The sequence below is a fragment of the Lepus europaeus genome, chromosome 19, assembly GCF_033115175.1.
Source record: "Lepus europaeus isolate LE1 chromosome 19, mLepTim1.pri, whole genome shotgun sequence".
Taxonomy (NCBI): Eukaryota; Metazoa; Chordata; class Mammalia; order Lagomorpha; family Leporidae; genus Lepus; species Lepus europaeus.
In genome coordinates this window covers 12,665,196-12,678,436 of record NC_084845.1, presented here as the reverse complement: position 1 = coordinate 12,678,436, position 13,241 = coordinate 12,665,196, and the positions used below count along the sequence as shown (strand labels likewise).

Sequence of the window (13,241 nt, the reverse complement as noted above, 5' to 3'; positions counted from 1 at the left end):
GGGCACTGTGGACGGAGGCTGGGGGTGAGGGCACCGCCTGGACACTCCCCTCCCGGCTGCCCAGGGCCAGGGCGCCCCCCGGATCTGTGTCTTAATGGGGACTGCTGGCCTTCCAAGGCGTGCCCCGTGTGATCTGCCTCTTGCCTGTAGCCCAGACACGCAGCCACTTCCTGCAGCCCCCAGCCTGGGCCACGTGGCTGGGGTGGCCGCGCTGCCGGCAGTGTTTGGGACAACCTGGCAATTTGCTCACCAGCCAGATTCAGGCTCCAAGGCCTCAGCTCCTTCTTAGACATCAAGGTCAGACTTCAGGCCATGAGGGACAGGCCCTGGGGACTCCCGTCTGCCTCTGCTCCCCGCCCCCCTCCCCCCACCCCCGGCCGGGCTCGGGCCTCCTTAATGGCAACGGCTCCCTCCTTTGTTCCACAGAGATTCACTGAGCGCCTACTATGTGTCAGGCGCTGTGCGAGATGGCAGGGATCCGGCAAGAGCCAAAGGGCCCTGTGCGCGGGAGCCGGGGGAAGCAGGTGCTCTTGCTGCCGGGCCCAGGGCTGGCCTCCTTGCGGAGGCCTCAGCTGCAGTATCCAGAAAGGGTGAGCCGTGCGGCTCTGCACAGGACAGGCTGTGGTGTGTCCAGGACCGGAGCAGGAGGCCCGTGTGGCAGGAGCGGAGTGAGGGGCGGAGCCGCCAGGCGCGAGGGTGACGGGGCCTGACCGGGCAGAGCCTCCTCAGGGCGGCGTTGGAGCCGGCTGGACGGAAGCCTTGGAGGATGTTGTGTTCGTCCCTTGGATGTTTCCACCGAGGCCTCTTTGCCCATCTCAGTTCTGGTCGTTGTCAGTGGCGCCTCTGGGCTGGAAGGAGCAGGACGTGGCGGGCTGGGGAGTTGACGAGGCCTTCTCTGTGGGACACAGGAGGCGTGCGACCCTGGGCAGTGACTTACCCTCTCTGGGCCTCCGCCCCCCGCCACCCACCCAGAGCAGGCTCAGAGGCTCTCTGTGGGCAGAGACCTCCTGTGTGTGTGAGGTGGCACCATGGGCTACGGAGAGAGGAGACCCGGGGCCAGCGTGTGCCAGGCCCTGGGGACTGCTAGGCTGAGCAAGGCCAGGCCGAACCCCCCACCCCCGAGGAGCTCAGGCTCTGCCTCAGCTGTTCCCAGAAGTCGCCAGCAAGCCCTAGAACCTGCCCGCCTGTGTCCCTGCAGCCCGGGGGTCCTGTCCATCTTTTTCCCACTTGTCACAGCCAGAGGGAGCCTGGTCACCCTGTACCCCCATGCCCCATCCACCTAACCCTCATGGATCCATCCCACTCTGCAGGAAAGTTTTAGGCCTCTCGTAGCCCACGAGGCCCCACCTGACCTGCCCTGTCACCCCCGACCCTAACCCTTGCCTGGGGCGCTCTTCTCCCAGGCCCCCCCAGAGCTCCCTGCCCGTGGCTTACGGGAGGTCCCAGCCCCCGAGGCACCTCCTCACTGAGCGTCTTGCTCCCCACCAAGGACAGGCTGCCGCGGCCCCAGCCCCCGGCCCGCAGACGGTCAGCTCTCAGCAGACACCACTGCGTGCCTGCTGGCTGTGTGCAGAACCAGGCTCCAAGCGGGAGGCCTGGGGAAGCTTGGGATGGGGGGTGGTTCCGTGCAGGACAGAGGCAGGAGCGGCTGAGGCTGCTGAGGTGGAGTGAGGAGCCTGCTGCCAGCCTCACCCCTGCCCATATCATCAGAGCAGCACCCCACAAAGCAGGGGGTGCAGGGAGGTGCCTTCCTGGAGCTGGTGGGCAGAGGCCATGGCAGAAGGGGAGCAGGGCAGTGGCGGTGCCGTAGCAACAGCAAGCACTGCTTCATTAAGCCCTTTCTGGTGCAGGGTCTCATCTTGGTGAGTGTGGTAGGATGGCTGTGACCTGGCCACATCCCCTGCTCTGTCCCCTCCCCACCCATGCCAGGGGCAGCGGTTTTGTTTGGAGCCTGGAGGTGGGGCAGGAGGTGAGGGTTGCTGCGTGGGTACACACAGGCTAAGTATGCAGTGAGAGCAACAAGGAGAGAGAAAGCAGAGACAAGGGCAGCGAGGGTAACGGGCAGGGGCAGGGAAGGGGTGGGGGGAGCCACATGCAGATCAGTGACAGCAGAGTTCTGGGTGGGGGCAAGCAGACTGTGCAAAGGCCCTGAGGTGGGAACATGTCTAGGGCTTGAAGACCAGCAAGGAGGCCCACGTGACGGCAGCAGTGAGCAAGAGAGGGGCCGGAGGGCAGTGGGGAGATAGGCAGACCTTGCAGACCCTTGTGGGCCACGTGGCTGGCTTTGGGGGTCCAGCATAATAATCAGAGACAAGCCAACACCAGGACAGGCAGCTAAGAGCCTGGCCTTCCCTTCCATGCCCGGCTACCCGGGTTCAGATCCTGGCTGCCTCTCACTAGCTGGGTACCCTGGACAAAAGGTTCTCCTTCTCTGGGCCTCGGCTTTTCCATCTGTGAAACGGGATCATGAGAATACCTGTCTCGAAGGTTGATTGTGAGCATGGAACAGAGCTGGGCACGGAGTGCGGGACCCAGTCCCCGCTGCTGCCCTCAGATCCACTGCTGGCTCCAAGAGCTCACGGGGGCCCGGGCTCTGCCCCTGGCAGTGCTCCCAGGCAGCTGCGGTGTGCATGCTGCTGTTCTCCTCCTGGGCCAGGTGGGCTAAATGAGGGACTCTGACTGAAGGGCTTAGAGGGGGGCGGCACTCAGTAGGTGCTCAGTAATTGCTGCACCTGCTTGAATGGTGGCCACATTGAGCACTTACTGTGTGCATTAAAGCCAGTGGCTCCCCCTGGGCCAGGTTATCAATACCTGTGTTCCCCATGCTCCTGGAAGCAGAGGAGGAAACTGAGGCACAGGATGGCTGGGCTGCTCGCCCAGGAGCCGGCCTGGGAGCCACCGCACCTGCTCTGCACCCTCTGCCCCCTCTGCGCCCCGGCAGGCCCTGGTCTTTCTATAGCAGCGCTCTCCCTCCCCCAGACCTGCCTCTGGCTCTGTGGGAGCCGGGAGCTTCTGGTCGGAGCTGCCTGGGAGGAACCTGGGTGGGGCGCCTGCCTGGTCATTATAAACACGGCCAGTTCCTCTGTTTGTCCTGCCCCTGTGTGGTGCCCAGAGGGAAGGGGTGGTCCTGGCAAATATCCGGAGGTGTGCCCCTCCGCCCCAGGCCCCTGCAGGGTCAGCTGCACGGTGCGGAGGTGGCTTGGGGTTCACGGGGGCTTCGCTCTGGGGCTGGCAGAGGGCCGGCTGCCACTGCCACGGTCGCAGCTCGGGCTCCACAGCCCCGCCTTCCTGGCCCATCCCTCCGCTCAGTGCCGAGCTCCTCCCGCCCTCTGCTGGGTTTAGTGAGGGTTCACGTGGCTGACCCTGTTTCTGCAGAGGTCCTGGGAGCTGCCCCAGTGCCCCCAGGCAGTGGGAGGAGGGAGTAGATGGGCAGGATCCAGAGTTCAAGGTGAGCGGCAGGGCTGGGCATGGGAGAGAGCACTTGGGGTACAGAGCTCGAGTGACGGAGCAGGGAGCCGTAAGGGCGGGGATACTCGGGGTCTTGGGGCGACCCTAGGATCTGAAACCAGAAAGACTGAGAGCCGCGGGCAGAGAAGCCAGGCGGGAGTGGCAGAGAGCAGGCCAGGGCCGCCAGGTGGGCCCCAATGGAAGCCTGAGGGGGTGGGCAGTGTTCAGGCAGTCACTGGGGAGACACTGAGAGGGGCTCCTGACATCTGGGGTCAGAGAGGGGGCTGGGGCAGAGGCAAGGGGGCCCATCCTATCCCACCCAATGTGCAAGCACCATGTGCCCCAGGGCAAGCAGGGAAACTGGGCCCCGTGGGGAGCCCTGGCCAGGCCTGGCTCTGACCACCCTCTGGCCTCTTGGACAAGTTGAGACAGGTTGGCTGCTGGGTTCCTACCAGCCGCTGCTGCCACCGCCAAACCTGTTCCCCTGGCTGGCTGCCATGAAGGGCCTCCCGGAGCCACCGTGCAGGACAGGAGCCCGCAGAAGTGCCACCTGCACACACGGGGGCCCTCACTAAGGCCACGAGGCTGGCTGCCAGCCCTGTGCCGGGCAGCACAGAGCCGCCTCCTGCCGTGGCCCCGGCCCTTTGACCCTCTCCTGGGCAGCCTCCCTGTCCCCTCCGGCCATCCGTCGAGGCTGCAGCTGGCGCTCCCACCCACCCCGAGGCTGTCATTATCTGGGCACAGGGCTGTGTGCCTCACATGGCTCCCCGGGAGCTCGGAGGCCGAGCAGAGGAGGGGCCCTGAGGAGTCTCAGGGAGAGTGATTGGGTGAGTGACCGTGTTCTTCCCTTTTCACAGATGAGTGACCCGAAGCCCGGGGAGGAGCCATCACCCGCCTGAGGGCACTCCTAGCCCAGCCGGCCTCAAACCAGGTCTGTGTGGGACAGCGGGTTGGGGCCACCCAAGGGGGTCGGCCGGGCCTCTCCTCCCGCAAACCCTGATGGGAGCCGTCCTCATGCTGTTTCCCACAGCCACCCTGCGCTGCTGTTCTCAGAGTTACCAAGGCCCAGGGGTCAATGCGCCTGGGGTTGCGGGTGGTCAGCACAGAGAGAGATTCTTGCTCAGGCCTGCTAGCGGGCTCCCTGAGGGGTGTCACCGTCCACACACCACCCTTTGACCTCCTTTTTAAATTTTATTTATTTGAAAGGCAGAGTGACAGAGAGGGAGGGGGGTCTTCCATCCTCTGGTTCATCCCCCAGATGGCTGCAACACCAGGGCTGCTCCAGGCCGAAGCCAGAAACCAGGAGCTCCATCCGGGTCTCCCACGTGGGTGCAGGGGCCCCTGCTTTTCCAGGTGTGTTAGGACAGCACTAGATCAGAAGTGGACTTGAACTGGCGCTCGCGTGGATGCCAGTGTCACAGGCAGGAGCTCACCATTGCCCTCAGCCTCCTTTTGGAACCACCTTGAGCTTTTCCTGCTGCCTTGGGCTGCGCTCGGCGTCTGACTCAGGGGAGGGGCCTGGGTGGCCTGAGTACCCCAGGGACTGACGAGCTGTGTTGAGTGAGTGAGGAGCTGAGGGTCTGTAGTGTCGGGAGTCCGGAGTCCCCAGCAAGCTGGGAGGGTGGTGGCCGGGCTGTCCGGAACCAGTCACTGAGCACAGGCAGCGTGCTGGGCCACGGGTGGGACGCAGCGGGGTCCAGGTGGACAGGGCCTGGCCAGTGGCACAGACATTCTAGTGGCGGGGTGGATGCCAGGCCGGCGAGCTGGGACTCGCTGGCTCGGGGGGGATGGTAGAGGGCTGGGGGTGCGGACGGTGGGGCCCTTAAGGCTTCACTGAGGGCTCTGCCTGCCGGGGGTGGAGGCGGGGCTGTGTGGACCCCGGGGAGAGCGTTCCAGGAGGGGGAAGACGCCTGCAAAGGCCCTGGGGTGTGAGAGCCACTGTAGGCGGAGAGGAAGGCAGGACGTGATGGCAGCGCAGAGTGAGGGTCCTCGGGGGCCGCGGGAGGGCCGGGAGCAGAGGCTGTGGGCGGGGAGGGGCCGGGGACCTGGGAGGAGGTGGCTGCCTCCATCTGGTCCAGATGAGATAGGCCAGGATGGACAGAGGAAGAGAGAGGGGTGGGTGGGCTCGGGCAGGGGTCCAGCTGCCAGTAACCCCACCTGTGGTTCCCTTCCCGCAGGCCCCCAGCAGGAGCCCAAGCCTCAGCCCCCGGGCTGCCGAGGCCCTGGCACCATGTTCGGGAAGAGGAAGAAGCGGGTGGAGATCTCGGCGCCATCCAACTTCGAGCACCGCGTGCACACCGGCTTCGACCAGCACGAGCAGAAGTTCACCGGGCTGCCGCGCCAGTGGCAGAGCCTCATCGAGGAGTCGGCTCGCAGGCCCAAGCCCCTCGTCGACCCCGCCTGCATCACCTCCATCCAGCCAGGGGCCCCCAAGGTAGGAGCACGCACCGCTGCTGCCTCAGGCAAACACCCGCTCCTTACTGACCCCCTCATGTTCCCTCCGGCCCCACCCGCCTCCCCAGCCCTGGGCCGGCGCTGGCTCGGCACCTGCCTCTGACCTGCTTTTCCCCAAGCCCAGGACCCTGCGCTCACCTGACAGTCCCCACACCAGCCCCGCAGTCCTGCCCCTCATTCCTCCTGCCCTGAGCCCTGGGATGTCCCCACCCCACACCCGTGTCCTGGGCTCTCAGGGCTCCTCTGTCGGTGGCAGCCAGCCAGAGCCCAGGTGGACAGGGCTGGGCTGGGGGAGCCAGAGGAGGTGCCTGAGCCAGCCCTGGAGAGGGGACACCTCAGCCCAGCCCTGAGATGGAGAGGCTTTGAGGCAGAGGGGCCGGCTGGGGAGCAGGGCCTGTCATTGAGGAAGCGGCCGTCAGAGCCGTGGTCTCCTGGGCCTGGGGCCTGGACTTTGTCCCCGGGGCAGTGGGAATGCAGAAGGGGCGGGGCCAGGGCCGACAGGCTTGTCCCGTGGAGTGGGGCCGGGCGTGCCCCTCCGTGAGCAGGCGCAGCGCCCAGGCCGGGCCCACGGCTGACTCATCCCCTGCCGGTGCCCAGCCCAGGCCTGGCGGGGGGAGGCCCAAGGTCAGTGAGCTGGCCGCAGACAATGCAGGTCTCGGGCTGGCGGCTGAAGCGTCCGCGTGGCCCCCGCAGGCTGCCCCGGAATACTTGACTTTGCTCTGCTTACAAAGCAAGGGGCTCCACGTCCGAACCTGTGGCCTGGGCTTCTCAGGACAGCCCAGCCGGAGCCGCCAGCCACCCCAGCTCCCAGCCAGGAGGGGCAGCTTGTCTTCACGGCCTCCCGTGGCCCTCACGTGCTGTGGCTCTGACTTGCCTCGGCTGCCCTCGGCTGCGAGTCTTCCCGGTCCGCCAGGGCCGTCAGACGCAGCGGCCGCCTGTGTGCGTGTCTGCCTTGCTCTGAGAGGGCTCCTGGGCAGGGCTCAAGAAGGCAGGGCAGCGTTCCCTGCACGTTGGAGGCAGTCCTGCCCTGCGAGCCGGGCTGCTGTTCCCGCTCAGCGCGGTCCGGCTCAGCAGACGTCTCCTGAGCCCCGCTGAGCGCTGGCTGCTCTTGCGTGTGCTGAGAGGGGCAGGAGCAGAAAGAGCCGCTGCCCTCGGAACTTTCCACCGTGTGGGCCTTCTGCCAGCTGGGGTTACGTGCGCTGGAGGAGAAAGAGCCAGGGCGGGGCGGGGGGTCAGGGCTGGCGCCTCGGGGTGGGAGGCCAGCTGAATGCCGAGCGTGGGGACGCCTGGAGGAGGGTGGTGGTCCAGGCAGCAGGACAGCGGTGCCAGGCCCTGGGCTGGGCGCGTGCGTGGAGCTGGCTGGGGTCAGGGAGCCCGCAGGCTGTGACTGAACACTTGAGGGGAGGCAGGTAGGGGCCATAGAGGGGGAAGGGGAGGGGATTCAGGGCACACTTAACCCTCAGCCTGGTCCCCACGCATGCTTGTGTCTGCCTCCCCACTCCTGGGGACCCCTTGCCCTGTCCCTCAGGCCCGGGCATTTCTTTTCTCCTCGTACCCTCCCCCTGCCTCCAGGAGAGCAGAGAGCGTGGTGCTGGGGTTAACGACCCTGGCGGCCAGCAGGGGAGGCAGTGCCAGCCGAGCCTGGCCCCGAACCTGGCCCCGGCAGCCTGTAATTTGCAGCTCTCCAGGGCTGATTACTGGGTGACTTCCCTCCCTCCACCCCTTGGGGCAGGAGACAAGCTGCGTGGGGCGACAGGCCAGCCCTGGGGAGTGCCCACAGCGCCCCTCCAGCAGCTGTCTCTGGGGGAAGGGCTGCAGGGTCCTGCCCCTCCGCCCACCCCCCCATCACCCCATGGCATTTCTTCATTCCGTCTTTGTCTTGTCTTTGTGTGTGTTGTGTTGTCCTGTCCCTGTGTATTGGCTGCACGTCCTGTGTCCCCTCCTTGCCCGGCTCCCACCCTGCCATTGCCCGGGACCCCAGACCATCGTGCGGGGCAGCAAAGGTGCCAAGGATGGGGCCCTCACACTGCTGCTCGACGAGTTTGAGAACATGTCGGTGACGCGCTCCAACTCCCTGCGGAGAGACAGCCCACCGCTGCCTGCCCGCGCCCGCCAGGAGAACGGGGTGCCGGAGGAGAGGGCCGCAGGGGCCAGAGCGGGCCCGGAGAAGGCGGGTGGCCGAGGCCGGGCCACCAGCCGCAGCGAGGCAGGAGGCGCCAGCGGTGACAGGCGGCGGGTGGGGCCCGAGAAGAGGCCCAAGTCTTCCAGGGAGGGCTCAGGGGGCCCCCAGGAGTCCTCCCGGGACAAACGCCCCCTCTCTGGGCCTGACGTCAGCACCCCCCAGCCTGCCCCTCTGGCCAGCGGAGCAAAGCTGGCGGCTGGCCGGCCCTTTAACACGTACCCCCGGGCCGACACGGACCACCCATCCCGGGGTGCCCAGGTAACACATCCCCTTCCCCCGAGAGCTCCCCAGTCCCCTTCCCTGGTTCCCACCCTCCGGCCCCCGCCCAGGCCTGGCCCCTTGTGCGTCTCTCATCCCCACCGCCCATGTGTCTGTGCCCAGCCCAGGGAGTGGAGCCGAGCCCGGCCCTCTGCTCACGGCTGCCTCTCTCTTCTGTTGCAGGGAGAGCCTCGCGATGTGGCCCCGAATGGGCCATCTGCAGGGGGCCGGGCCGTCCCGCAGTCCTCTTCCCGACCTCCCGCCCGAGCCCGCGGCCCCCCTAGCCCTGGAGTGCTGGGTCCCCACGCCTCTGAGCCCCAGCTGGCCCCTCCAGCCCGCACCGCCGCCGTCCCCGCTGCCCTCCCTGCCCCGGGGCCCCCCGGCCCCCGCTCCCCACAGCGGGAGCCGCAGCGAGTGTCCCACGAGCAGTTCAGGGCGGCCCTGCAGCTGGTGGTGGACCCAGGGGACCCGCGCTCCTACCTGGACAACTTCATCAAGATCGGCGAGGGCTCCACGGGCATCGTGTGCATCGCCACCGTGCGCAGCTCGGGCAAGCTGGTGGCCGTGAAGAAGATGGACCTGCGCAAGCAGCAGAGGCGCGAGCTGCTCTTTAACGAGGTGAGCGGCCGCCGGCCCTGGCCCCTCTCGGGCTGGGCTGCCGGGGCTGGCTTCTCTGCCCGTCCCTCCTCCCAACCCCCGCACCCTCCCTGGGCCGTCTGTCCCTGGCTTAAGGTCCCTGCTTCCATCCTTGCAGTCCCCATGGCGCGTCTCCGTCCCCGTTCCTACCTCTCCCTCCCAATATCCCGGCCCAGCAGCCACCGAATCCCAGCTGGCTGGCAGAGCACCTCCCCAGGGGGCCTCCCCACCCCATCGCAGGCCAGAGCCCGAGGCTCGCTGTCTGCCCCTGCAGCCCTGCAGCCCTGCAGCCCGGCCTCCCCTCTCGGGCAGCCCACACGCAGCCGCTGAAGGCTCTTGCAGACCTCCGGGCCCACCCCATTCCACTCCCCCTCACAGACTCCCCGCAGCCCCAGCACCCCCCGGGCAAGGTCCTGCCCTTCTTTTCCCGGCCCCCATCTTGCTTTTGTGCAACGTCTGGCGCTGGCCGTTGGTGGCCGCTGCTGGGGAACTTGGTACCCAGGCAGCCTCTGACCCCACCCAGGAGGCAGTGTGGCAAGGGCCCTGCCCTCAAGCCGAGCGCTGGCTCCTCCTCCCTGCTGCCCAGCCACAGGGCCCAGGCTGCACCATGAGTGTCTGCACAGCACGGTCCCCTCTGAGCCAGAGCGCCCGCTGCCTCCAGCCTCCGGGCTGGGCCTTCTCACACCTGGAATCCCGCCGCCCTTTGACCTCTCCAACCTGACACCTGCTTGTCCTCCACCCCCTCAGTGCTCAAATCTCTTTCCCCTCCTGCTCTCCGCGCCAGCCTGATGGTCAGGGCCCTGAGACCAGCCCAGGCCTGGTCAGAAGCCAGGCTCGGAGAACGTAGCTGTGCCTGGGGTGGGACTTTCCCAGGAAGGAGGCCTCGGGCCTACCCTGAGGTCTGCCCGGCTTTGGCAGTGGGGAAGGCAGTCTGGGCAGAAGCAGGCCTGGGCCCGAGAGGGAGGCAGGAGGCCACTGTGGCGGGGCGGCTCGCTGAGCTGGCCTGTGCCCCCCGCCCCAGGTGGTAATCATGCGGGACTACCAGCACGAGAACGTGGTGGAGATGTACAACAGCTACCTGGTGGGCGACGAGCTCTGGGTGGTGATGGAGTTTCTGGAGGGAGGCGCCCTCACTGACATCGTCACCCACACCAGGTAGGTACTGCCCGGCAGCTCCGGGGGCGGGGGGCACAGGTCCCTTCAGACCACAGGGCGGGACCGGGTCTGGGAGCCCGGGAGTGGATGTGTCTTCCGAGTGGCCCGCCCAGCTGTCCCCCACCCCGTGCAGGATGAACGAGGAGCAGATCGCCGCCGTGTGCCTGGCCGTGCTGCAGGCCCTGTCCGTGCTCCACGCCCAGGGCGTCATCCACCGGGACATCAAGAGTGACTCAATCCTGCTCACCCACGATGGCAGGGTGAGGCGGCGGCGGGCACTGGGCCTCCCTGCCCCCCCCCCCAACTGCCCCCCGCCGCTGGGGGAGGTGCTGAGCCTGTTGCGTGACCGGGGCCGCGGAAAGCTGCTCGGTTCCTCGTGGAATTGTCCAGAGCAAGGGTCCAGGTCGCTGGGCATGGTGTTGGCGCGCTTGGGGGTGGGGTAGAGTGGGGGAGGGCGCTCTGCCATCATTGCAGGATGCTGGGAACTGTAGCGGGCTGGCGCAGAGCAGCTGGTGTGGGCCTGGGGGAGGCGGCGGGGCAGCCCAGTGGTCTGGCTGCGGAGCCAGCGCTGACCGGGGCTGCTCGATGGGGCCTGCACGTGTGAGGTCCAGGAATTGGGTGGGTGGACAGCTCTGCCCACAGCATCCACATGCCAGCCTCTGCCCCACCGCAGGTGAAGCTGTCGGACTTCGGGTTCTGCGCCCAGGTGAGCAAGGAGGTGCCGCGGAGGAAGTCACTGGTCGGCACCCCCTACTGGATGGCCCCGGAGCTCATCTCCCGCCTGCCCTATGGGCCGGAGGTGAGTCCCCTGGCAGGCTGGGCCTGTGCCAGGACAGCCGAGTGCTGGGGGAGAGCTCGGGCTGGACAGCAGGTAGCCAGCGGGGAGCCTCGGGCGTCTGAGGAGCCCCTCACCCTCATTACTGACTGATCGCTGCCTCTAGAGCCTAGCCCAGGCTTGGCCGTGGTGCAGAATGCCAAACGGAAGTGGCCCTGGGCCTGCCTGGCGGCCCGGCCCGCCGTGACCACTGTGCGTTTTCAAGTGAGAGCCCCCACAGGAAAACCGGGGGGCTCTCACTTGAAACACATATACTAAAACAGCTTGGGCCCTTTCCTCTTGAGAAGCCCGGAGGTCTGGCTGCATGGAGGCCAAATTGCCACGTGGCAACAGCAGGTGGTCCGGGGCGGGGTGGGGGCTGCTCTGTCTTGGCCACAGAGCCACCTGTCCGTCACCTGAGTGACCCCTTCACTGACTGGCCCTAAGGATTTCTCTGTCAGTCAGCAAGACGAGCCCATCGGGCCGTGAGAAAGGCGCCCTGGGAAGCGTGCTGGGGGCTAAGCCTAGGAGGGCAGGCGACTGTGAGACCGTGGGGACTTCACGGAGCAAATGGATTTGGTTTGGATGCTGTCAGTCCCTGAACTGGGAAGGCTGGGCGGGCTCCAGACGCGGCTCGTTCCCTCCTTGGCCCATTTCACTCAGGTGTGTGCTCCGCTGACCCGGGGCCAGAGTCCCAGGGTTGACTCTGATTGGCTCAGCTTGGGTCCTGTGCTGATTCCTGCACCAATCAGTGTCCTCCGACTGCTGAGTGGGCCGCCTGGGTCATGCAGCCATCGCTGAGGGAGGGAGGTGGTTCCCCAGAGGGGACCCCAGTGTGGGCAGATGGGAAGGGTGGGCAGCGCTGGGCAGCCAGGAGGCAAAGGCAGACCTGAAGCCGTCCCTCTCTGGGGCGTCCCTGCCCCCACCTTCCCCGTCCAGGTGGACATCTGGTCGTTGGGCGTCATGGTGATCGAGATGGTGGACGGGGAGCCCCCCTATTTCAACGAGCCACCCCTCAAAGCCATGAAGATGATTCGGGACAACCTGCCGCCCCGGCTGAAGAACCTGCACAAGGTGGGCCCCGACCCAGCAGGGCGGGCCGGGCAGGGGATGGTACTCATGGGTGCCGGGCCCAAGCCCCAGAGACAGAATGCACACGGTCGGTCCCCTGCTCTGCCGCCACCCCCCCAGGCTGATCGCAAGCTGGCCTGGCTGCGCGCACACCGCTGCCGGCTCCTGGGGAGGGAACGAGGCCTGGGGGTCTTCTGTTTTGCCGCCAGCCCTGGGGCCGAGCTGTGGGCACACCAACCTCCTGCCAGCCGTCTGATGGAAGAGGAAGCTGCAGGCCCACGGCGAGCGGGCAGTGGAGCCGGCACTCAGAGGCCGCGCTGGCCCTCTCCCGCTCACCGCCCGCCTCCCCCGCAGGTGTCGCCATCCCTGAAGGGCTTCCTGGACCGGCTGCTGGTGCGTGACCCTGCACAGCGGGCCACGGCGGCCGAGCTGCTGAAGCACCCGTTCCTGAGCAAGGCGGGGCCGCCCGCCAGCATCGTGCCCCTCATGCGCCAGAACCGCACCAGATGAAGCCCAGTGCCCTGGCCTGAACCAAAGAGCCCGCGGGTGCCCCGCCTGCTCCTGGCCCGGGGACGCTGGGGAGACAGGGGACCCTACTACTGAACTCCGGTTCCAATTTGTGACTTCCGAAAACACACGGACTCCTGGGAGCAAGTGAGGCCCTCAGGGTCGCCACCCCCTGGGAGAGGCCCCCGCTGTGTTCTGTCTCCAGGAAGGACATGCGGCCCCCCATCACTGGAAACCTGCAGCCGGGGCCGGAGAGAACACTAAGAACGAGGAGTGTGTGTGTGTGCACACACCAGTATGTGCACGCGTGTGTGTGCACCAGTATGTGTGTGTGCGTGTGTGTGCACACCAGTGTGTGTGGAAGGCGCAAGGTGGGCGTCTCTGAGACCTGGCCTGACACCCAGGCCCCCCACCCCCGAGCCATTGTGGGGGTCAATCATGAATGTCTGACGTGGCCTTTTCCCCTCGCCCCACACCCCTGCCTGTGGCTCGAGAGGGAGACGGGGCGGGGCCTCCCGCCCAGCCCAGCCTCTGCAGCAACCGACTACTGCACCAGGACAGCCACCTCTTTTCTAGAAGTCTATTTATATTGTCATTTTATAACACTCGCGCCCTCCCGACCTGGAATGGTCGGTCCCCCCCCCCCCCCCCGGGGGGCGGGCGGCAGTGGGCAGAACCACCGCCTGGAGAATCCAGTCCTGCCCTGGCCGCCCCGCC

General features: G+C 67.0%; 1 protein-coding gene across 3 annotated transcripts in view; it reads left to right on the top strand.

Annotated features, from left to right (window-relative positions):
* PAK4 (p21 (RAC1) activated kinase 4) overlaps positions 1–13,241 on the top strand; it is a 37,429-nt gene extending 24,188 nt beyond the window's left edge. Inside the window, exons 2-10 of one of the 3 annotated variants that reach the window (XM_062176929.1) lie at positions 4,305–4,378; positions 5,625–5,881; positions 7,883–8,341; positions 8,525–8,959; positions 9,999–10,132; positions 10,266–10,392; positions 10,806–10,931; positions 11,886–12,020; positions 12,372–13,241. In XM_062176929.1, coding sequence (XP_062032913.1) covers positions 5,678–5,881; positions 7,883–8,341; positions 8,525–8,959; positions 9,999–10,132; positions 10,266–10,392; positions 10,806–10,931; positions 11,886–12,020; positions 12,372–12,527 — 1,776 coding nt within the window. In that variant the 5' untranslated portion in view covers positions 4,305–4,378; positions 5,625–5,677 and the 3' untranslated portion in view covers positions 12,528–13,241. Of the gene's footprint in view, positions 1–4,304; positions 4,379–4,715; positions 4,801–5,624; positions 5,882–7,882; positions 8,342–8,524; positions 8,960–9,998; positions 10,133–10,265; positions 10,393–10,805; positions 10,932–11,885; positions 12,021–12,371 lie in introns of those variants that run through there. The other 2 variants (XM_062176930.1, XM_062176931.1) reach the window with 2 other exon arrangements.